This window comes from Arachis ipaensis, chromosome B10, assembly GCF_059453495.1.
Source record: "Arachis ipaensis isolate K30076 ecotype BB chromosome B10, ASM5945349v1, whole genome shotgun sequence".
NCBI lineage: Eukaryota > Viridiplantae > Streptophyta > Magnoliopsida > Fabales > Fabaceae > Arachis > Arachis ipaensis.
In genome coordinates this window covers 151,188,277-151,213,679 of record NC_142435.1, presented here as the reverse complement: position 1 = coordinate 151,213,679, position 25,403 = coordinate 151,188,277, and the positions used below count along the sequence as shown (strand labels likewise).

At 32.9% G+C, this 25,403-nt stretch overlaps 2 protein-coding genes across 5 annotated transcripts; one reads left to right on the top strand and one right to left on the bottom strand.

Annotated features, from left to right (window-relative positions):
* Positions 1–17,733: 17,733 nt before the first annotated feature.
* On the top strand, positions 17,734–21,651 carry LOC107634033 (uncharacterized). 2 transcript variants are annotated; one of them, XM_088487803.1, is made up of 10 exons: positions 17,734–17,858; positions 18,527–18,685; positions 18,794–18,961; positions 19,062–19,256; positions 19,349–19,602; positions 20,029–20,235; positions 20,327–20,419; positions 20,517–20,621; positions 20,718–21,122; positions 21,407–21,651. In XM_088487803.1, exons 2-10 carry the CDS (start codon positions 18,538–18,540, stop codon positions 21,530–21,532), a joined length of 1,701 nt encoding a protein of 566 aa, XP_088343929.1. In that variant the 5' UTR covers positions 17,734–17,858; positions 18,527–18,537; the 3' UTR covers positions 21,533–21,651. The 2 variants fall into 2 exon arrangements, with proteins under 2 accessions (XP_088343929.1, XP_020975757.2); XM_021120098.2 differs by having other exon boundaries at positions 18,527–18,961.
* A 737-nt stretch (positions 21,652–22,388) lies between these two features.
* On the bottom strand, positions 22,389–25,155 carry LOC107632128 (Transcriptional coactivator/pterin dehydratase). 3 transcript variants are annotated; one of them, XM_016335788.2, is made up of 5 exons: positions 24,824–25,155; positions 23,686–23,771; positions 23,478–23,601; positions 23,309–23,377; positions 22,389–22,643 (listed from the first exon to the last, which is right to left on the bottom strand). In XM_016335788.2, exons 1-5 carry the CDS (start codon positions 24,981–24,983, stop codon positions 22,555–22,557), a joined length of 528 nt encoding a protein of 175 aa, XP_016191274.1. In that variant the 5' UTR covers positions 24,984–25,155; the 3' UTR covers positions 22,389–22,554. The 3 variants fall into 3 exon arrangements, with proteins under 3 accessions (XP_016191274.1, XP_088343937.1, XP_088343941.1); XM_088487811.1 differs by lacking the exon at positions 24,824–25,155 and adding an exon at positions 24,267–24,473; XM_088487815.1 differs by lacking the exon at positions 24,824–25,155 and adding an exon at positions 24,069–24,260.
* Between the last annotated feature and the right edge of the window lie 248 nt (positions 25,156–25,403).

The window sequence follows — 25,403 nt, the reverse complement described above, 5'->3', positions numbered from 1 at the left end:
ACTAAGGAAATTAACGCTGTACCCATAAAAGATGGGTTCCGTATGACAAAAGTATTCAAATCTTAATTTTTTGTTGATTTTTTAATAAAATTTCTAAACTACCCTACACTCAACCTCAACTCACTTTTTCAACCTTTCATAACTCAATTTGCACCAACTCTTACCATAGAATCCAAAATTACTCCTACAACAAACCAGACCGAAATCAATGATAGTGATGGTGGTGGTAGAGGATCGGACCTCAATCGATTCACTTAAAAGTTTATAATTCATATCCAAACCAAATTAATCAAACACTAAAAAATACTCAAAACATAAAAATTTTCAAATCCATTCATCCAATTTCAATTCACTTTAGCAAAACTAGAAATAGAAAAAGCCATCAACCATAAAAATCAACAAATTCATTCATCCAATTTGAAATTTATTTCAGCAAAAATCAGAAATAGAAGTAGATTTAAAAAAAACAGTATCATTTTAATAGTAACTAAATCAATTTCTGAAAAGAAGAAAAATAAAATAAAAATGTTTTTAAAAAAAGAAATACATTTTTCTTCGCCGATCGACTGTAACATCGTCAATGGCAGAACCTTCATCCACAGTGCCGCCTCCCTTTCTTCTCTGATTTCTCTTTACCGAACCCGCTTTCTGCATGCAAGAGTACCACGACCCCTCTCTCTTTTCAGGTGTGCGACGACAGTATTCTCCTCGGCTAGGTCAAACGCGCCACGACGACGTTCTCCCCGGCTGCAACAGGCGCGCTACGGCAGTATTCTCCTCAGGTTGGGTCACAGGTGTGCGATGAAGGTGTTGTAGTCACTTTAATAGTGAGAGAAAGAAGCAGTGAGAGGGGAAGAGATTAGCAGTAATGGAGTAGGTGGGTGGCGGACGGCAATGAGGAAGTAGGAGGAGAGTTTCTGTGACTTTATGAGAGTTTTTGAGGGATAAATGAGGAGAGAGGAAGAAGAGAAGAGAGGGAGTGACGGTAGAATGGGGTTAGGGTGGGGTAGTTTAGGAATTTTATTAAAAAATCAACAAAAAATTAGGATTTGGATACTTTTGTCATACGAAACCCATCTTTCATGAGTACAACATTAATTTCCTTAGTTTATGGTTACTTTTGTCAACGTTCATAAACTTTATGGGTATTTTTGATAGTTTTTCCTCAAATAAATAAGAACCTAACACAATGATGAGTTCCGAGTTCTTCTTCTCCAAGTCTTTGACTTTGGTTTTCAAATTGATTAAATAAGCTTTTTTTTTTTTTTCTTCTTTGCTTGTTGAGCTGATACTTTATTACTGAGTAGCCTTTTCACCCACAACCTTAAAAACATAAAAAAAAAATAATTCTAATAAAAAATAAAGAATTAGAGAAAAAAGATAAAAAAATATTTTTATATAAATCGAATTAAACTAATTTGAATTACATAATATAGTAGTAAATTGAAACACATAGATTCAAATTACATGAAACATTATTTTAAATATAAATCGAATTAGTTAAATTCAAATTATACATTATAGTACTAAATCGAATTAATGTGATTTGAATTAGAATGAAACAATATAAATCGAATCAGCTTGATTCGATTTACTACTTGTAAGTTGAAACAGAATATTGACATTTATTACTTTTAAGTTAATTGTTTATTTATTCTATATTAGCTTTAAAACATAAATTAAATGTCAATAAAAAAATACCTCATTTGGATTCAAATGAAATATTAAAAAAATCAGAATAAATAAGAATAGAAATCCAACTTTTGTGTTTTAGTTCAAATTTAAGAAAATCTATATTTTTATAAACTTATGAATTTAAAACAGAACATTAAACGATTTCTAAAAATTCATTAAAAATTATCCTTTAATTTATTAGTATCTAAAAAATCATTATCTGAACTTTTGATGTTGAATTCAAATTTAAAATCATTACATTGATTCAATTTAGTATTATAATGTATAATTTGAATTTAACCAATTCGATTTATACTTAAAACAATGTTGCTATGTAATTCGAACTCATGTGTTTTGATTTACTACTATATTGTGTAATTCGAATTAGTGTAATTTGATTTATATAAAAATATGGTTGGAGATATTTATGTAACATTATTTAGTTTAGGTGATTCATGTAATATTGGCATTGGTTTGGTTTATATAAGATATTTACCAAAAAAAATATTTTTGAGTACAAATAAAAGATAATAAAATAAATCATTAAAGAGAATCAAGATTCAAGAGTATGAAATTACTTAAAAAAAACAAAAATTATGAAATCGACGTGTCCCTTTGACTGAAATCAAGATTATCTTGAGACTTTTCTTTTATTAATTGATTATTTACGATACATATATTAATTGTTATTTTAAGTATATTGATGAGTAGATATTTTATACGTTTTTTGGCATCATTTTCATATAATTTTTAGTATGTTTTGTTTAAGTTTTATTAAGTTTTCATAGATTTTAGTGAAAAATTCACATTTTTGGATTCTACTTTGATTTTGTGTGTCTTTATGCAATTTCAAGTATTTTTTTGCTGAAATTAAGGAGCTGGAGCAAAAGTCTAATTCAAAGACAGAGAAAGCATTCCAGATGCTGTCTGGATCTGACCTCCTTGCACTCAAAAGATCTTTTCTAGAGCTACAGAAGTCCAAATGGAGCGTTCTCAACGGCTATGAAAAGTTAACATCCAGAGCTTTCCAGCAATATATAATAGTCCATACTTTGCTTCATAATTGAAGGCCCAAAGCTGGCATTCAACGCCAGCCTCCTGCCCTATTCTGGCGTTCAACGCCCAAAGAAGAAGAGGCCTCCTAGCACGTGGATCTCAATCAAGTTCAGCCCAAACACTCACCAAGTAGGTCCATAAGTGGATTTTAGTACTAAAAGACTGTTTTACCCTTCTTATGTAATCCTTAGTCATTAGTCTAGTATTTATTCAAGAACTTTTACAATCTTAGGGACCTTTTGACACTTTACACGTTTATCATTGTATTTTCTATCAGTATGAGTTTCTAAACCTCTTAGGTTGAGGGGAGGAGCTCTACTGAGTTTTATGGATTAATAAAGTACTACTGTTCTATCTCAATACGTGTTTGATTCTCTATTCTAAGATGTATATCCGTTATTCATCATTATGAATGCGTTGAACCGGTACAAGGTTATCTCATTCTACAGGGGTCCAGAGTGAGTCTTTCATCGGACAATGATGAACCACCAGCTTGATCATACATCTCTTAGACGGCTAATTCACGACTTCGTTGGGGACTTCTCGAGACACCAGTTCACCCGAAGTACGGGAATATTAGAGTCTTTGTGGTAGAGTCTAGATCCAAAGGCGCAACATTCTCTGATCCGGAAGATTCGACCTTGTCTGTGGCGTTTTGAGTAGGATCACTAAGGATAATGAACTGTAGGAGCTTCACCCTCAATCAAAATGGATCCGTACTAACCCTAGGTTCAGATCTGGAGGAGCATTGGCGATCTTATAATAAAGGCATTGATTACATACAACCTGCCATAGAAGAAATCATTCACAGTTGAAGAAGACAGTAAGACCGGATGGATCCAGAAGAATAAAGCATCTCCAAGCCTTAACCATCTTCATATCATTGCATTCACCATCAACTGAGTAACGTTTTATTTATTTTCTTTTCATGCGGATTAAACAAACAAACAACTATTCTATTCGCCTGACTAAGATCTATAAGATAACCATAATTTTCTTCAAATCACAATCCTCGTGGGATCGACCATGACTCACTAAGGTATTACTTGGACGACCCAATGCACTTGCTGGTTCAGTTGTACGAAGTGTGAGAATTCATGCTACCAAGTTTTTGGTGCCATCGCCGGAGATTGTTCGAGTTTGGATAACTAACGGATTATCTTGTTGCTTAGATTAGGTAATTTCCTTTTATTTACAGGTTTAGTTTTATTTTATCTGAGTCTTTTATTTTCTTTTCAAAAAATTTTTCTTTTCTTTATCGATCTTTATTTTTTGGTTTGAGTCTTTTGTTCTTATTCTTGTTTTTTTCGAATTTCTTTGAGATATCTATTTTATCAATATTTTTTTTAAAAAAACCATTAATGTTAGTACATGGTGTAATAAATAAATTAAATGATAGAAACACGTACTTATATTTTGTTTGGTCAAAATTTTTGTAAGATACTATAATTTAAATTTGCAATATTAGTATATTAATAGTGAAGTGGAGAAAAAAAATATAATATCATATAAAAAATTAAATTATAATTGTAATTTATGATTTGAATCATAATTTAAATATTTTAAACAGAATAATTTTATTTAGAGAATTCATAATTTAAACATAATTTTTATACATTTAATAGCTACATTCAAGTTAATACACTTAATACCATATTAAAAAAATGAACAATGCACATCATATTATTTATTTATTAATTAAATTATTATAATTCAAATTAATTTTAATAGATTAATTTAAAAGTATAATTTCAATCTTATCACGTGCATGACACGGGTTATTATACTTATATATATATATATATATATATATATATATATATTTAACAAAATTAATATATATGTATACATAAATAAAAAAATTATTATAATTTTTGGAAATTACACATGAACTCTTTTTTTTTCTCAAATAAATTTATTCTAATTCTATTACAATTAGCTCATGAATAATGCATGATTATATTAATTTAAGAAAATATCTTCATTATAATTATATCAAATCAATATTCAAAGCATTATTAAACTACTTATCAATCATCGATATTTTTAATCATTCTAATTATATCAATTGATATAGTTCTAATTCTCATTTAAGTGTAAAAATTTTATTAGAAGATAGTTGATGCACACATTAATAGTGACCTATTTAATTTGATATCAATTAGTGGATAATAATAATAATAATAATAACAACATAATAATAAAAAGGTCTATACGGTATATACATTATATTTAAAAAAATTAGGGTATCAAAAATTAATTGTAATTAATATCAATATCAATAATTAATTTTTATAATTATTTTTGTACTATTAAAGACTACATATAGTGTTTCTTTTTTGTAGAATGAAAAAGGTTGTGATTCATAATATTTTCGTAAAGTTATATCGTATGGATACAAGATTAATTAGATAATAAATTGAATTTTAATTAATATGTTTTATTTTCTGCTCATATTTTTTCATTAATTATTTTACTTTTTATATTTACAGTAAATATTGAATGTAAAAAAGAAAAAATAATATTGAATGTTATTTATTTTATTTATTTAGAGTCCTAATTAAATTTAATATAATTATAGCAAGTATTTAGAATTAATAATAACATGATACTATAATTTTAAGTTGTATAATATAATAAAAAATATAACAATTTATGTATGATTTCTATATAGCAATAATATTATATATATTTATATATCTCCTCTTTTAACTTTTTTCTAAAAATATTGGCATATAATTAATGTATAGTGAATTGTTTATCAATTATTTATCATCTAGAAAATTCGTACCTCAGACATAGATCTTCTTCTGTTTATTATTTTTCATATCTAAGGGCTACTAACTACGATTCTATCAACAGTGTTACCTATAGTAGATTATGTAATGAAAAAGTTTGAAAAATAAAGGCAAGAATTATAAGGCTATGGAAAGTCTCATCCAAATTTGACAAGAACAAGACGACTTACATAGAAATGGTTCTCATGGATGATAACATAAGTTGATTATTTTTCATGATTCTTTCAAGTGATACTAGGTCCATTTTATAAGTATTTTTTGTTTATATTTGAATATTTGATACCCTTGCACGAATCAAAGACGGTGCGATTTTATAGATTTGTAAGTGCTTATAGTCTTTATATTTAATTTGTTTTAGAGTGTAATAAATTAATAATAGCCAATATATTTGTTGGTGGATTATTTAACTATTATTATATTATTTATGATCACATTCAGTATATATGTGTGATTTATTGAAAAAAGTAGATTATTAAAACTGATTAATAACTATTTTAGAGTTAATCCAATTAAATAATTAACACTAGATTAAAAAAAAACAAACAATGCATAACATGTTACTTTTTTATTAATCAAATTACTATAATTCAAATTAATTTAAAAAAATAATTTAAAATTATAATTTCAATCTTCTCACGTGCATGGCACGGGTAATTACACTTATATTTTTAAAAAATAACATATATATTTAAATATATACCTATTTAAGTATTAAAAAAATTAAGAAAATAAATTAGATCTCTCAATCATCACTCAATAACTTTGTTAGAGTTTCTTGAATTAAATTCTACTTGTTTACCTTTGTTGAATTTCTTGAGATGACTAGTTTACATGTGAAACGTATTATGAAAAATAAAATTTTGAGTATAAAACTGATGATCATATTTAAAATTTAAAAGTGGTAAAAATAATATTGATAAAAAGTAGAAAAATTTTAGTATTTAAATATCTATTTTTCGATATTGTCTACTAGTATATTGTAGATTGTATTCTTTAATTGCCCAACTGCAAAGGCCAAAAGGTGACAATACTCAATAGAATTAAGTAGAACATATTTTTCCCACTTCACTTTTTCATTATATTGACAAAGTCACAAAGGCATCATTTTTTTTTGGGCTACTTTTAGCTATATTTTTCAAGAGTAATTGTACATTTTTATCATGGAGTTCCAGGAAACCACATCGATCCTTAGAGGGTATCTTGCGGAAGAGGCCACGTGAGGGGAAGAAGGCACGTGACTCCTGCAAGGTTTGTGTGTTGAGGCGGTGAGTGGGGGCATGCTTGTATGAAGCGGTGGTTGCAACAGCTGAGAAGGGTCTCCTCCAACAGTTTCCAATGGCGGCGCCAGCGATTATGAATCTTAGATTGAAATGAGTTCATAGGATTCGTTGAGATTTTGTGTTACATTTTGTTTGTTTGAGATCGTATTTGCAGGCACAAGAAAAGTTCAGCAAACGTGAACACATGCTTCGCTAGTTACTCAACAAAAAGTACCATGCAAAAAAGAAAAAGAAAAAGGTATAAATATAATACAGAGTAATACCCAAATTCAGTATTCAGAATAATTTCTAACCATTTTTAATTATAAATGAATTCTTAACTTTTTATTTATTAGATAAATTAATAATTATATCAAATTTTAGTAAAAGTTATAATAATAAATTAATTTTTCTTGTTATTTAATAAATTTATAATAAATTTATTTTTTTTTAAATTATTATTAGGTCAACTCTTTTATATACAAATCATTTAATATAAAAACTGATTTATTTAACAAAATAAAAATTTAAAAATTAATTTAATAATTAAAATTGATTAAATACTAGAATATTTCACTAAAAGTTTTTTAAAAGCTAATTTAGAATATTACCCTATAATATAAGTTGGGTTTTAATAAGAGTTGTAAATTACATAAATCTCCTTTATTATTATTATTATTATTTTTAAATTGCACTCATCAATTTCTCTTTAATTTTTAATATTATATTCATCCCCTTTGATTATTTTTAATGACTATACATAAAATTACTTCAACTGTAGTCCAGTAATAATTCCATTAGATTTTTTTTAGGATGAGGAGTTCTGTTAAAATTTTTATTAAGTTTAATTTTAATACTCCAGATAACTAATTCTTTTCACATTGCTATTCAACCAAATTGAAGAACGTATGTATATAATAAATTGGGTAAATCACATAGCTAAATTGGTTAAGAATCAAAATGATGTAGATATTTTAAATTAAATTTAGTTATATATATTTTGTTTGATTTTTGATGTAAATCGAATTAAATTGATTTGATTTATATTATATATGATGTATCAGTAGTAAATCGAATTAACTTGATTCGATTTACTACTAATACAACATATATGTAGAATTCGAATCAACTTGATTTGATATATTACTGTACAACACATATACTAAATCGGATAAGTTTGATTCGATTTACTATTAATACAGATTATTACAGATTATTGACATTTCTTATTTTTAAATTATTCATTAACTTTGAAATATAAATATCAATAAGAAAATATTCTCATTAATTTGCTTTGAAATAAAATATCAAAAAATCAAAACGAATAAGAATAAAAATTTAAATTCTGTATTTTAGGTCAAATTCCAAAAAATCTACATTTTCACAAATTTATTATAAATTCAAAACGGAATAATAAACGATTTCTAAAAATTTGTTAAAAATCATCATTTGATTCATTAACATCTAAAGAATCATTATTACCAGAGTTTTTTATGTTAAAAAAATTAATATAAGAGAAAAGGACAAATAGGCTCCTGACCTTTTGCCCCATTTTAATTTCGTCCCTAACCATTTGAAAATACTTTTAAATTCCTCACATGCTCAAAAATTGAACGGATTAGTCCCTCCGTGCAAATGCCTCCGTCCGACCCAATGAAAAAGTCTAACATGACCTGGTGTTACGGGTGCACACGTGGCATATAAGTGGAATGGTAGTTTTGAAAACTGGACAAAAAAGTCCTTCTCCCTCAAAACTACGTCATTTTATGTGACAACCAGTTCTCCCGCCCCATTCCCTCACTCTCTACTGGTTCGCTCCAGTTCCTTTACCTCTCTGGCAACCACTTCACCGGCCAAATTCTAGTCGCCATGGCAAGCCGTCTCACTTGTTGAACTCGACCTCTTGTCCAACACGGGTCCAGTTCCCGACGAGTTCACATGGTGCTGGTCTTTCGTCTTGTTCGATATATCGTCTAACAGAATTTTCTGATAAGTTACCCGATTGAGATTTTCGTGAAAATGGAAGGGATTCTATTGGGTTCAACCAGTTCGAAGGGTTGCTCTTGGAGTAATTGACGGATATGTGAGTTTGGAATCGTTGGATCTAAGTTCGAACAACTTCTATGGTACAATTCTAGGAATCGTCTGAAGGAACTGTTCCTATAGAATAATCACTTCACTGGTTTTGTTCCGTCCATTCTCAACAATTGTTCCAATCTAGTGGGATTGGATTTGAGCTTTAACTACTTGAATGGAAGTATCCCTTCCATTTTGGGGTCACTCTCCAACTTCGATCATATGGCTGAACCAGCTCACCGGTGAGATTCCGCAGGAGCTAGGTAACATAAAGACGCTAGAATTTGATTCTAGATTTCGATGAGCTAACAGGAAGCATCTCTGCCGGTTTAAGCAATTGCACGCAGTTGAATTGGTCGAACAACAGGCTCACGGGGGAGATTCACTTGGATTGGAAAGCTTTTGAATTTGGTGATCTTGAAGCTTAGCAACAATTCATTCTCTGGAAGTATTCCACCGGAGCTGGGCGATAGCCATAGCTTGATTTGGTTGGATCTCAATACCAATAAGCTGACCGGAGCAATAACGCCAAGCAGTCGGGGAAGATTGTGGTGAATTTTATCTTAGAGTGAATTTCAGCTTGAGCTTGAGTGGAACGGTAGTTTTGAAAATTGGATAAAAAAGTCCTCCTCCCTCATATGCCACCTGTAATGCAAGGTCATTAGAATGGAGCCACGTCAGACTTGTTCATTGGGTCTGACGGAGACATTTGCATGGAGGGACTAATCCGTCCAACTTTTAAGGAGGTGAGTGACTTAAAAGTATTTTCAAATAGTTAGGGACAAAAATGTTTGCGGGACAAAAAGTCAAAGATCTATTTGTCATTTCCTCTTAATATAAAGTAGTTCTCCAAAGTGGCATAGAAATTAAAACTTGGATCTTTCTATAGTCAGAAATAACAGTTAGTTATACAATATAAAAATACTAACTATATTTATATAGTGAAATGCATCAAACCCACCAAGCTTAAATTCTGGAAAACACCAAAAGATCCATGACTGAAGTAACTACAACGGACCAGCCAATTTAACAACGTGCCTATTGGCAACACGGCACATACATCGATATACCCTAAAAGCGCGGCAGACCCTAACTATATCTGCCCAAGTCCTCTAGTCTAGCTACGTAAGGCAGCCACTGGATGTGAAGACGTGTCCTAGACTTGTCCCCAAATAGCTAAGTCGATAGCAACATCATGATGTATGCCCTCGTAAACTACCTCACAATCTCCTCATCTGTACCCTTAGGCAGCTCATTGAATGTATCTTGCATCTATGTGCACTTCACAGTGAACTTGTCAATACAATCTGGTGGAGGTAACACACTAATATCTCATTGAACCAAATCCATAGAGGTCGACCCCCCTCAATATATGTCTCGAAGTTTGTCAAACATCCACTAACGTACTCACCGTCAATAGGAAGGCCTAGCTGTTACACCACATCTTGTAACGTAAAAGTGCACTCCTCAAATGGCATATGAAAAGCATGCGTCTTTGAACGCCATCTCTACATAAAAGCGTTAACTAACGGCTCATCCAGTCTAAATTAATGGTCATTAAGTCTCGCAAAATTATACAATCTGACAATCTACAAGTATGGTATGATTTACTCATTAAGGGACATACCATGCTGTCTTCTCATGCTAATAATACATCGGATCGGCTGCAATTATGATAAAAAAAGTTAATAAAATCTAAGAACTTTTTAATAAAATTGATGACAATATTATCCCAAAATATTAAGGTCCGATCTAAAACCATACATCTTACTCTAATCTAATCTTATTAATAGAAACTAAATTCTCATTACATCTACATTCAACTAACACTAACATTTCTAATTCATAAAATAAACCTTAGGTTAGGTCACTAATACCACCAACATTTCTAATTCAAGATTTCTAACAAAATTTGTTCTCATTAAGCGATCTAATATTTATAGTCAAATACTACTAAATAAATATTGCTAACATATTTTATCTAACTAAAAAAAATTATTTCCTTACATTTTCATTGTGCGACTTCATCCAAGTGATAGATACGATCTGGGTCGTCTTCCATATATGGAGTTTTGAATATTTCCTTAGAGAATTCTCTCTTGGTACGTGTGGTTAATTAATGTTTATGACAAATGTAATTGTAATTCGTATCTACCCAATTCGAACTCTTTTATGGAGTTTGCCACTAGTAATTCGAAACAACTAGCTTCGATTTAGTTAGGGATGCACATTGTGTAAATCGAATTTGATGGATTTAATTTACTGTGGGTCTGAAAACCATTAAATCGAAACTACTTCATTCGATTTACTATGGTCTTTCTGATAAACCACTATTTTACGGTTTATCTTGTGTTCAATTGAGTGAATTTTATCAATTTTTCATACACTTATCCATACAAAATGCATGGTTTTACATTTTCCTTTCTAATCTTGTGCTATGATTGAAAACATGCTTCTTTGGTCTTAATTTAGCTAATTTTAATCCCCTCTTATTACCATTCGATGCCGTGATTTGTGTGCAAAGTATTTTCAGGTCTCATAGGGCAGGAATGTCTTAAAGGACAGAAAGGAAACATACAAAAATAGAAGGAAAGCACAAAAATAAAGTTTTGAAGAAAAGGCAGCGACGCGGACGCATGGATGACACGAATGCGTGCCTAGCGCGAAATGGCATCGACGCGAACGCGTGACTGACGCGGACGCGTGCCTTGAGCAGAACGCAAATGACGCGTACACGTGACCGACGCATACGCGTGACAAGAAAGAACTTCAATTCACGCGAACGCGTGACCCACGCGCTCGCGTGATAGATGCCACGTATAGGAATCTGCAAAAAATGCCCCCAGCAATTTCTGGACCCTTTTTCGGCCCAATTCCAAATCCAAAAACACAGAATATAAGTCAGAGAATGGAGGAAACTAAAGGGGAGATCGAACAATTCATACAACATTCATAATACATAATTTTAGGTTTTAGATGTAGTTTTCAGAGAGAGAGGCTTTCTCCTCTCTCTGAAGTTTTAGGATTAGGATTTCAATTTCTTCTCAAGTTCAATGTTCCTTTAATTTATTTTCTACTTTTATTTATTCTATTACTTTAATTGTTATTTATCTTTTCAAATTGGCTTATGAACCATTCATGTTATGATTTTCTTAATTAATGCAATTTGAGGTATTTCAGACTTATGATTATCTTATTTATGATACTTTCAACTTAATTATTAATTTATTTTCTCCCTTTGGCTTTGGTTAAGTAATTGGTAACACTTGAGTTATCAAACTCAGTAGTTGATTGGAAATTAGGATTGTTGATTAAGTTGAATCCCTCTACATCTAGTCTTTTCATAGAAGTTGACTAGGACCGAGGAATCAAGTTAATTAGTCCACCTGACTTTCCTTATTTAGTAAGGATTAACTAAGTGGGAGCAATAACAATTCTCATCACACCTGATAAGGATAACTATGATAGAAATTCCAGTTCTTATACCTTGCCAAGAGAATTTCTAATTATTAATTTATTTTTCTTGTTATTTAAATTACTTGTTCCTTATTTCAAAAACCCAAAAATATACTTTTTCCATAACCAATAATAAATCATACTTCTCTGCAATTCCTTGAGAGACGACCCGAGGTTTAAATACTTCGGTTATAAATTTTATTGGGTTTGCTTAAGTGACAAACAACTTTTTTTGTATGAAAGGATTATTACTTGGTTTAAAAACTATACTTACAACGAAAATTTATTATGAATTCTAAACCATCAATCTTCAGTTCATCACTTTCCTAAATCGAATCTATTTCATTCGATTTACTATAATTGCAGCTAAATCGAATCTACTCCATTCGATTTACATGGAGTATAATAAATCGAGTTTAGTAGCTTCGATTTATATAAAGTAATCATTCAATTCGAATATGCATGTAACGTGTTTGATTTTGGGACATTCATATAATATTAAATACCATTTTATTTGTTTAGGTGCTTTACCCTTTTTTTTATTACACATAATTAATTAGCAAATAAGTTCATGTCTTTAATAATAATTTATGAAGATTATAATTAATAAAGATTACTGTAATTTATAAAAATTACCTATGCAATGATATTAATAATAAAGAATAAAAAGTTATTGAATGATTATAAGCTCAATAAATAAATAAATATATATATATATATATATATATATATATAATAAAAAAATAATTAATATATGTGATTTAAATATATATATATATATATATATATATAAATAAAAAAATTTAAAATTATTTAAACAAAATAAATATATTTCAAAAATATAAAAACTATTAATTAAATAATTAATAGATAGGGATACATAAATAAAGAAATTATTAATTAAAAAATTATTGTAAATTTTAATTTTACAAATCAATCAAATATAATTAGAATGATTTGTTCTAAAAATAAATAATAAAATTAATTTAATATTAATTGAATATTTTTTTAATTTAAAGGAGATCAATCCTACACTATACATATGTTCCTTTGGTGTAAAATGTACATTTTTATATTCAAGGTTTATATTTTTCTTAATAATTATTATGGTTACTGTTCATACCCTGACCTAACGCTAAGGCCCAGAAACAAATAAGAGGCCCAATCCAAAGGAATTTACCCTCACTTTGCACCGACCTTTCCTCGAAAGGTCGGTTATTACCACGACTTGTTCTAAAGAAGTCGGGGACAAGGATTAGCTGGCAGATAATACTCATTCAAGTAAGTAACTGCCCCTAAAATATCTCAACCCACTTTCAGAAGCCATATCCCAACTTCCCTAAGATAGAGGGACAGTTATCCCCATTTAAAGGTGGAACTACTTCAACGGTGGTTATTGGCTCACCACTATAAATACACTGAGACCCCTCAGGTATTACTAAGTTCCAATACTCTCTAAACTTGCTTAGACCCTTGCTGACTTAAGCATCGGAGTGTCTTTGCAGGTACCACCCCCCATTCTCTCACACTTACAAGTTGGACGGAGGCTCCCAAACGCAAACCTGCTCGGAGGCTTCCATCCTCAGACGATTGGGCCAACCTAACGAGTCCAGCCCATTAATCACCGGTTACCCATCGTAACATTGGCGCCGTTTCCGAGGACCCGAGATATCAACCAGTGATGGCGGACAACTCACCAGAAGATGGTCATACGGCGTCCGGTTCAGAACAAGAAAATCTGGACACCGGAAATAATGACGCAGACATGACCCTCCACCAAGGAGAAAACGACCAGCACAGAGAAGGAACCTGGGGGTTAAAAAATCAGAAGGTGAACTCCTCGGAGGGACGTGAGTCAGGAAAAGAAGGACCACCCCATGTGGTCGAGTTGATGGGGTTGGTCCACGGCCACCAAGGTCATTTAGAACAGTTGGAATATGAATTAGAACGACAACGAGAAACGGAGAGAAATCTAAGGGAAGAGATAGAGCGACGAAAAGAGTTAGAAGAAAAACTCTTGAAGCTAGAATCCTCTCTTAGAAGTCGGAACTCCCGCGGCGACCGAGAAGAGTCGCCCTTGGGAGGAGAGGATCCGTTCAGTGAGGACATAATGAGGGCAAAAGTTCCAAGAAACTTCAAAAGCCCTGATATAAATCTCTATGACGGAACCACAGACCCGAAGCATCATTTAAGCAATTTCAAAAGTTGGATGTATCTGGCTGATGCTTCTGATGCAACTCGTTGCAAAGCTTTCCCAACCACCTTGTCAAAAGCAGCGATGAAGTGACAGCCTCCCTCCAAGGTCGGTCACCAGTTTTGAGGACCTCTCGCGAAAGTTTTTAATACGGTTTTCCATCCAAAAGGATAAAGTAAAGCACGCACCAAGCCTCCTGGGAGTAAAGTAGGAGGTCGGAGAATCTTTACGAGATTACATGGAAAGGTTCAATAAAGCGTGCTTAGAGATTCAAGACCTGCCCACAGAGGCAATTATCATGGGGCTAGTAAATGGACTCAGAGAAGGTCCCTTCTCCCGGTCCATATAAAAAAGAAACCCCACCTCCTTGAGCGATGTACAAGAAAGAGCAGAAAAGTACATCAACATGGAGGAGAATGCCAGGTTACGAGAACCCAGTTGGCGACCTGGACACCCTTACTCAGCAAAGGAGAAAGAAAGGGAGCCTAAGAAAAAAGAGGAGGTCGGTCCCGATAGGCCGAGGAGATATCACTCTTATACTCCTCTAAAAGTTTTCATAGTGGACGTATACAGAAAAATCTACAAAACTGAAAGACAGTCGCCCCCCAGACCCATCAAAAATAAAGGGGGGGAGCCGCGGCGATTACTGTGAATACTATAAGGTGTATGGTCACTCAACAAATTATTGCTACGACCTTAAAAATGTGATATAAAAGTTGGCCAGGGAAGGTCGACTTGACAGAAACCACATGGAAAGGTTGGACAATCATGGAAAAAGAAAGCGAGATGACGGGGACAGAAGAGACCCACCACCACAAACCCCAGAAAGGCACATACATATGATCTCGGGGGTTTTGCAGGAGGGGGACTCACTAAGTCATCTCGCAAGAGACACCTGAAGCGAGTTCACCAAGTCGGGAGCGAATCACCCGACCTCCCAACTATCTCATTCACCAAAGAGGATGGGCAAGGGGTAATGCCTGGGCACGATGATAACCAAGATCCTGAAAAACACCCATCTCCATAGAACGCTAGTAGACCAGGGGAGTTTAGCCGACATCCTTTTCAAGCCCGCATTCGACAAACTAGGGTTGGACGAAAAGGAGTTAAGGGCTTACCCTGATACCCTGTACGGGTTAGACGACACGCCAATAAAACCACTAGGGTTCATACCCCTCCACACAACTTTTGAAAAGGGGGAAAATCCAAAACTCTAAGCGTAGACTTTATAGTCGTCGACGTCGGGTTAGCATATAATGCCTTGATCGGCAGGACTACCCTAAATCGGCTTGGAGCGGTGGTGTCCACCCCTCACCTTTACATGAAATTCCCAACATATGCCGGGATAGCAACGGTGTGGGGAGACCAGAAATTGGCAAGAAAATGCTACAATGAAAGCCTGAACCTGAGAGGAAAGGGCAAGGAAGTTCACACCATAGAGCTCGGCGGAGCAAGAACCAAAGAAGAGCTGCGACCGGGAGACAAAATTGAAGAAATTCAAGTCGGTGAGGAGGAAGGAAAGAACACTAACATAGGAGCCAACCTAGAGGAAAACCTAAAACAAAGATTGACAAAGCTCTTACGAGACAATTCCGACCTCTTTGCCTGGAAAGCTTCCGACATGCCAAGGATAGACCCCGAGTTCATGTCCCACAGACTCTCAGCATATTCTGGATCGCAACCTATATAGCAGCGACGACGTAAGCTCGGTCCAGAAATGGCTCAAGTGGTAAAAGAGCAGGTAGAAGCGCTCTTAGAGGCCGGCTTCATCAGGGAGGTCAAGTATCCGACATGGCTAGCAAACGTAGTACTAGTCAAAAAACAAAACGGCAAGTGGATGATGTTTGTTGACTACACCGACCTTAATAAGGCATGTCCTAAAGACCCATATCCTCTTCCAAGCATTGATACTCTACTAGACTCCAGCTCAGGGTATCAATACTTGTCGTTTATGAATGCTTACTCGGGATACAACCAAATCCCGATGCACAAGTCGGATCAAGAAAAAACATCATTCATCACGCCTAGAGCAAACTACTGCTATGTGGTCATGCCTTTTGGATTAAAAAATGTTGGGGCCACATACCAAAGGCTGATGAATAAGGTGTTCGCTCTCCACCTTAGAAACTTAATAGAAGTCTATGTAGACGACATACTAGTAAAAATCAAGGAGGAGACCGACCTCTTGACAGACCTCTCGCAAATCTTCAACACCATAAGGTTACCCATCGTAACAGCTACTATGTTATATTTTTCTTAAGTTTAATATATTACTAAATGTAGTTTTTTTTAAAATTCTTTTGTCTTTTATCTTATCTTAATTTTTTTTGCAGATATAATTTTATTAAGAATTTTAAGATAACATTGGACATAAAATTTGAAAATTTATTGTTAAAATACTTCGATACATAAATAAAAATACAGTTTATAGATATATAATGATTAAAATTAGAGACACAAACTAAATTTTTGGTTATTTACAAAAAATATATATACGTATTTTTTAATAAAAGATAAGACATTAATTTATTACATATTACGTCTTTTTTTAATTAATCTAATTATTTTGTGATTTTTTTATTATGTAGTTTTACTTAGTATTTATATAAATAAAATAATTAATTTAATTTAAAGTTAAATATATTTAAAAATATTTTTATTAAAAGTAATTTAAAAATAAATAAAAAATAAAATATTGTTCGTACAGCACGGATATATATATATATATATATATATATATATATATATATATATATATATGAAAGATTTTTAAGTGTACCGTTATACTGTTGGTGTATTAGTAATTTTTAACCGTTGATCTTAATTATATATATTATATATATTTTTTATAATTAAAATTAACGGTTAAAAATAACTGAAACACCGATATAATGGTACACTTGAAAATTTTCATATATATATATTATATATATATAATGTCTTATCTAGATATATAGATATGAATAAAATTAAAATATCCAATCATGGGCTTCTGATTTATCGGAACAAAACGCATTATTTTTCCCAATTTTCTTTTTCAATTAAAAATGGGTCAAGGGCTTTAAGCCTTGGGACCCTATCAAAAATACAAAATGAAAAAAAGCAACCTTGACCCCAAAGGTTTTTTACTTTTTTTTAAAGCAAGAAAAAAAGAGAAAAATAGAAAATAGAGTTACGGCGAGGAAGCATAGGAGGGTTTCGTTTTCATTCACTTCCGACGTAAATACTACGACTGTATAGGAAGAACGACGCGCCCATTCTAATCCGTTTTCGTTTCAACTTCCTTTTCTTCTTTCTCTCTGCGACGGCGATCACCCTTTCTCCGCTCATCTTATTCTTCGCCTGGTTAGTCTTCTTCACACGCTCTTACTCTCTATTCTGCTATCGTCTCCCATAATCATTCTTCGCTTGCATGCTTCTCTTTTGTTTTTGAGAGTTTTAGAGGTCATTCTCTTGCATCTTAATCTCCTCATTGTGTTACCACAGTTTCGTAGTAGCAGGCTAGCAGCTTTTAATTCTGTTTTTTAACCCACTTATCTCATTTTTAACGATTAATTTACTGCAGCTACTACTATTATTTGATTTGATACGACGCTGATACCGTTATTATTTGTCGTAATGCATAATATATTTTCGGTTGATACTGGTAGGTTTTTGTTTTCGCTTTTCTCCTTTTCTGTTCAATGATTATGAACCTTCCTTTTCAATCTATATGCTACTAGTTGAGGATAAATGTTTGCAATAACTGAGTCTGGTTTTTCTATTTTGGTGATTGGATGGATTGTGTTATTTGCAAAATAGTGCTTTTTGTTAATTGTATCAGCATCATGTATTGTTGCATGCATTTTATTTTATTTTATTTGGGTCTAAATTGCTGCATGCATTTTGAATAATCTAACTGCTTTTGCTGGGAATTCAAACGGCTATTTGGGTTAACATGCTAACTTGGGTGTTTCACTATCGGAAAATATGTATACTGCTCTTATTTTTATATTCTTTCTACCCGAATTCAGGTAGAGATACCATGCTACAGAGAAAGAGAAGCGGATGCCCTAAAGGGTCAAGTGCTCAGAAGAAGATTAAAGAGAGTGCGGATGGTGGACTGGAGATTCTTGATAATTTGCCAAATGTTTTGAAAGTGGAATCCATCTCTGGAGATGTGCAGGATGCAGGTGCATATGTATTTACTTTATTTTATGCACATGATTATTTGTCTACTTGCTTTGTATTGTTTGATAATTGTCATGATAAATATATGCTACATGTTTTGGTATTTTTAGAATTCTATGTTTCAGATACGAGTATGCCAAAGAAGAGGGGACGAGGACGGCCCAAAGGTTCTGGGGTTCAGAACCGTGAAGAAAGTATCCGTAGCAACTTGAACAGCCAGAATATTTCATCAGCTTTGGGGGAAGTTGGCCGTAGGTGTGAAGAGTCAGGACAGTCAGGTATGGCTTGCTACAATTTTTTTTTTCTTTTTTACCTCTTCACTTTTCAATTACCATTGCTGTTTGAAAATTTATGCGTTACATTGTGTTTCAAATACAGGAATGCCAGAAAAAAGGGGACGAGGACGGCCTAAAGGTTCAAAGGTTCAGAAATGTCAAGAAGTTGTTCACCGCAACTCGAACTGTGACCACGTTCCATTGAATATGGTGGGGGTTAGTTCTCGGGGTGAAGAGTTAGAAGAGGCTGGACCAGAAGACCCAACAACTCGTAAGAACCATAATCAGAATGCAGATGGTAAGTTGAATGTTTGTATTTGCTAGTTGGCTTTTGTTTCAGTTTGCAAGTTTCTATTTGACACACTTGTTTTGTAATTTGTTTTCTTTCAGGTGTAAGCATCAATCCTAAAAGAAAGGGAAGAGGACCGACAAAAGGATTGATACTTGAAATGAAGCGTCAACAGAGTGCAGACGGGAAGTTGGATGTTCTTATTCATCCAACAAAGCTAGTGGCAGTAGGTCCTGGCCGTAAAGATTTTATTACGGACCTCTCTCTTATTGTTCGAAAGCATGCCCGTTTGAACGTGCACATGTGGAGGAAGGTTCCAAAAAGTACTAGAGATACAATAGTGCAAAGTATTCTGGTATGTTCAGGCACTTGCATTGATTATTGTTGCCTTTTGCCATCTTTTATGGAATGATTTTTTTTTTCCGGAGAGGGGAGGGGGTGATTTTTTTTCCCGAGATTGGTTACATGGCTGTCAACTATTCTTTCTTTACCTCTTTCCCAAACAAGGTTGCTATGCAAGTATATGAAAATCCATTTGGTGTAATATATATTTTCTTTCAATACTCCATTGTGCTCTTTTAATGAAAAACTGGAATTTGCATATTCAAATGTCGACATACTAGCTTCTCTTCTGTTCTAGCATTAACAATCTCGCAGGCATCTCCACTTGGTTTGTTTATCGTGTGATGTTTTTTCCGTATCTTTATCCTTTATATTTTCTAGTAGAACATGTATGTATGTATGGAATTAGTTCTTTATGTTTCTTTCATTCTTTTTCAAGAACAACTGGAGACTTCAAGATACGGATATGGTGCGAAAAGCCATTTTGGATGAAGCAGGACGATTATATCGAAATTGGCGCAATAGGCTTCATGATTATTATTTGGTGTTTGAAACAAAAGAGGAGGCCTTGAAGCATGTTCCCAACGATGTCAATCCTTCTGATTGGCAATTCATGGTTGATTATTTTAGCAGTCCTTCTTTCAAGGTGCATTAGTTTATTCTCTTCTATCCACCTTACCACCCTGTGGAATATTAATAAATTCAATAACATGCCTTTTTTTTTTATCAATCTTCAGTTGATAAGCACAGTAAACAAGACAAATAGGACAAAAATGCAGACAAATCATACCAGTGGCCAGAAATCTTTTCATGCGGTCAGCTATGAAGCTGTAAGATTTCAATTTAATTCAGTGGTTTACAATGTGTTACATCAGACTATATGGCAATTTTTTGCATATTATTTATTAAAGTAAACAAATTTAACAGCGGGACCCGGTGACTGGAAAGGAGCCTCATTTGCAGAAATTGTGGCAGCTGACACACAAAAAGACAAATGGTGAATGGGTTGATGAGGCATCTAAGGAAGTAAACGTAATTGCATTTTAAACTAGTACTACAACAGTATATATTGCTTGAAATTGTTCTTGCCCTCTTTAAGCGGTTGATTGTTTTGTCAATTCATCACAGGACAAGATTGCCGAACAAATTGATAAGAATTTACGTGAGCTAGAGGATTCTCAAGAAGGGATTGAAACAGTTGAACCTGAAATTATTAATAATGCCTTCGAGTCAGTGGTCAGGAATAAAACATGTGTGCTAGGTTCTGGAGGAGGACCGCAGTCTTCAAAGTCTAATACAGTTCAGCAGCTGCTGGCTGAATTAGAGGCCCAGAAGAGGGAGACAGAGAATGCTAGGAAAGAATGCAATGAAACGAGAGCTAAGCTTGTTGAGGTCGAGTCCCAGCTAGATGAAGAGCGGAGGAAGAGGGAGGAGATTGAGGCTCGTCTACTGAATCGTCAAAAGGAAATGCAGGAAATCAATAGTCAGGTTCAGACTGCTATCCAGTCTGCATTCATGCAGTATCATCCACCAGTAAGTACAGTTTATAAATCTATTTGTTGGAAATAGTATCGTTTTTGTGTGACTTATTGTTTTTCTCTTTACTGAGTTGATGATTTTGTAACATATAATCAACTCCTGTTGCTGCATTGCATTTCATTTCATCTTACTACCTGTCTTCCAAGGACCGTGACATTAGTACATTACTACATAACAGAAAATCGTGCATTGATTTGATTTGCATTTCTGTCTCTGTATCATATCTTAAGATTTTCTCCAATGTCTACAAGTTACATTTACCTGTGTATTATGAATAGACAAATGAAGAAGAGACCTCAGCAAAGCAGAACAGCTTGATTGCAGAGCTTGAAGCACAACTCGTTGAGGCAGAGGATGTGATCTCAGATCTTAGATCAGAATTAGATAGGCGCATCAGGCGCTAGTCAAGCAAAACTGGATTGAGTTATTAATCTTTGTGGGTGTCATTAATCTTTGCATTTTGTCGTCTCATGGCAATCCTTTTTGAGTTATTTATCATCCGCGTAAGAAAAACATGTGCTGATGCAACAATGTTTTAGAATCCGTAATGATTATATGGTAGAGGTCACTAAGGTTATTTACCTGCATGTTAAATTCATCAAGATTTTTAGCTATTTCTAAAGTATTAATATTTCTTTTTATACAAGTACTAATAAACATTATTAAATCATATATGTATGTATGTATGATGCATGTATGATGATTATTATTGGTAATTATGCAGTTTTGGTAACCCTTATAAAATGTCATTATAATAGTGACTTTGGTAATACTTAAAAAGGTTTTTTTGTGTGTGAAAGTGTTGTTAGAATCAAGATAGTATTTTTTTTTATTATTTGGAAACATGATTTAAAAAATAAAAGTTAAAAATATTGTCAAATAGTAAAAAAATACAATTTAATTTTAGAAATATTCTTTTTAAGTATTTGTCAATTTTACATAACCATTGTATTATATTTATTATTATTATTATTATTCCACTTACATATATATGGTATATATTATAGGTTTAGAACTTTAGATTAATTCACGTTCGCATGAATTCTCTTGATACCAAGAACACACTTTGGCATGGCACAACCAAATCATAAACGATGTTTCCTAAACTATAAGAATAATCAAAATAAAATCAGTTAATACTTGACAATCACTTGTTAATTTCCTGCACAGGTGTGACAATCATAACTAGTTGCTTGTTAATTTTTTAAATCTTCATTTTGTGCACTGAATACTTTTCTTGTTGCAATTGCATCTAGAAGCTTTTGGGGGAAACAGATCAAGTAAAAAAATTATAATAACTAAGAAGTTACAAGCAAAATATAGCAATGTAAAGATAAGAGTAACAAGCATGTGACAAAGAAGCTCATTGATAAGACATTATTGGAAGTACACATGTAAGTAATTCCCTATCATTGTTTACAAAAGCTCAGTCTGAAGGCTTTCGTCGCAGTAGGTCATTCACATTAAGCTTATCGATCTTAGCAGCAAGTATAAAGTCATTTTCTGTAAGCCCACCTGTAAGAACAAGAATCACTTGAAAGAATGACCACATGTAATATATAAAGTCAATTCAACAGAATATTATTAAACACAATCATGAAAAGTTGATTCAAGCTTATTGAGCCAGCAAACCATTTTTTTAAGCGTGACACGTTGTTCGGTTAACCTATGAAATATTTTTCTCTTTATTTTTTACATTACATTTACATAGCTAAAGGCTTGCATTTGAGCAATACCAGAATGGTTGTGACAGGGTTATCATTTCATTTTACTGCCAGTTAAGCTGTACAAATTACCATTTTCCACAAATGGTATATGAAACCTATAAAGTTTAACTTGTTTATTATTTATTTGTGGCCTAAATGTCTGTTCACAGGACAGGAACAAAAAATGAAAAATCTATAATTTCTTTCCTCTAGTTAACTTTCATAAGTTCTATTGGTTATGCAATTCATAATTCATCTGCTTTTCAGGGAAGCAATATATGTAAATTAGAAAAGCAGTATGGCACCCATTTACCTGTGATCTTATCTACAGGCTAGGCTCTCAATATTTTAAATTAACAATCTCTTTTAATTTCATTGCAGGACAATTGTGCCTAATCCATAGTCTTTTGGTACTGTATTTCTCATCTACCAATGTTTGATTAAATAATAATTTGAGTAACGAACAATTCATACCGACAGCATGAGTCCAAATCTCAATAGTAACATTATTCCAGCCAACAAGGTGAAGATCAGGGTGATGACCTGCATTATAAACAAACCTTGTTTACACACCATAATCTCTATACACCTTCGAAATTATAAAAGTGAAAAAAAAAAAAAGAGAGAGAACAGAGAATGATACCTTCACTTTCAGCAAGGTCAGCTACTATCTTGAAGAATTCCAAGCCTTTGGTGAAAGTCTTTACTTTCCATGTCCTCTTCAGTTTAAATATGCCATCTTCTTTTATCAAATTCCACTCAGAAACCTAACCAGAAAATGTCAATTTCCAAACACTTAAGTTGAAAAAGCTTTATTATGATGATGATGATTATGATGATTACAAATAAACCTGTGGCATCAAAGTGTGTGCTGCATCCTCGGTCATTGGTCGCAGTTCCTTCAGATTGCATGGCACACACTTCTTATCTCTGAGACCTAACAAACGGAAAAAAAGTTATATAATGACAGCATGAACAATGAGATTACAGAATATAGTGTTTGATAAAACTTGACTCTTTCATGAGATATGAACAAATCAGATATCACATAAAACAAAATATCTCAAATCAATTTTCATGACACAAGAAGCTCACAGATAAACATAGGGAAAAAGGGGGAAAAAAGAAAAGAAAAAGTATAAAGAAATCTACAAAGCATAATCAGAGAACGTAAAAAGCTCTCTGTTTCTCATATCTTTATAATCCAAAATGCTATCACTTTTTATTTCAATACCTTGCATATCTGCGCGGGTCAGATACTAGTAATCAGATAAAGCAAGATTGTTAGAGAATAATTTAGAGACAGAAAGATCTAAGGAAGCATAGCTACTAGCACTATAACAAATTGTTGATTGAAGGAGATATAACTGAATCAAGGATATCATATTAGTGATGAATTGAATTAAATAAAAATAGGAAACATGAAAGTTACCATCCATATTTAGGAGAGAGAGAGAGAGAGAGAGAGAGAGAGAGAGAGAGAGAGAGAGAGAGAGAGAGAGAGAGAGAGAGAGAGAGAGAGAAGGATGTGATTGGATAAACGGTGGAAGAAAGGGAGAAGAAGGTGAGGTGAGTTGTTTTTTGTAATTTTGTTGCTCAACTAACAAACAAATCAGTATCCTTTTTCACAAAACAAAATTGTTTAATTACTTTGAATTCGCAATGCAAAATAATTTTGCTCCGCCTAAAGAAGAAAAATAGTTCTCTCACACTCAGCATATCTGATTAGATAGTCACAAAAAAAAAAAAAGAAGCATATCTGATTAGATGCGACAGTTATTTACCCGCCTTTTATTCCTGTTCATTATTAGACTACATTTTTTTTAATTAACAACGGGCCTAACGCCCAAAAAAACAAAGAAAACTAACCACAAACTATCCTGGTTCACCTTTGGAATTTATATATATATAAATAAAAGAAATGAAACTATATATAATATAAAAAAAATAAAAATATATTTTGATAATTATGAACGGTGTTTACAATACCCTTAGGAACGGCGCACTGGAAGGTGCGGTAGTTTGGCACAGTGATAGGGTGATGTGGCGGTGGATACCAGAAATTGCGGCCACTTAGAGGGTGGAGAAATCCGAAACGGTACAGACGACGGAGAAATTGCAGATGCGACGGAGCATACGTCATGGCCATATCCTTCCAACTCCAAAGCTACGTTAGTTAGTTGCGGACTCCGAGATTCTGAGGAGCTGCATTGAGGTGAAAGCTAAAACCCACGCAATATCTCGATAATCATTCTCTTTTTTTTCTTTTTTTACGGAAATTATGTTTGTACTGTACTTTCTTTATTTTTATTCAAAGAGAGAACCTAAGCCCAACAAGGATATCAATAGCATTATAGCATAGGAAGGTTATTAGTGTACCGAAAATATCGGTGTTCTAGTTATTTTAACCGTTGATCTTAATTATAAAAAATATATATAATATATATTAATTAAAATTAATGGTTAAAACAACTGAAACACCGATGTTTCTCGGTACACCTGATAATTTTCCTATAGCATATACGGCTAGGCTGCACATAGTGACATAGATCAGAAAATATCTACATAT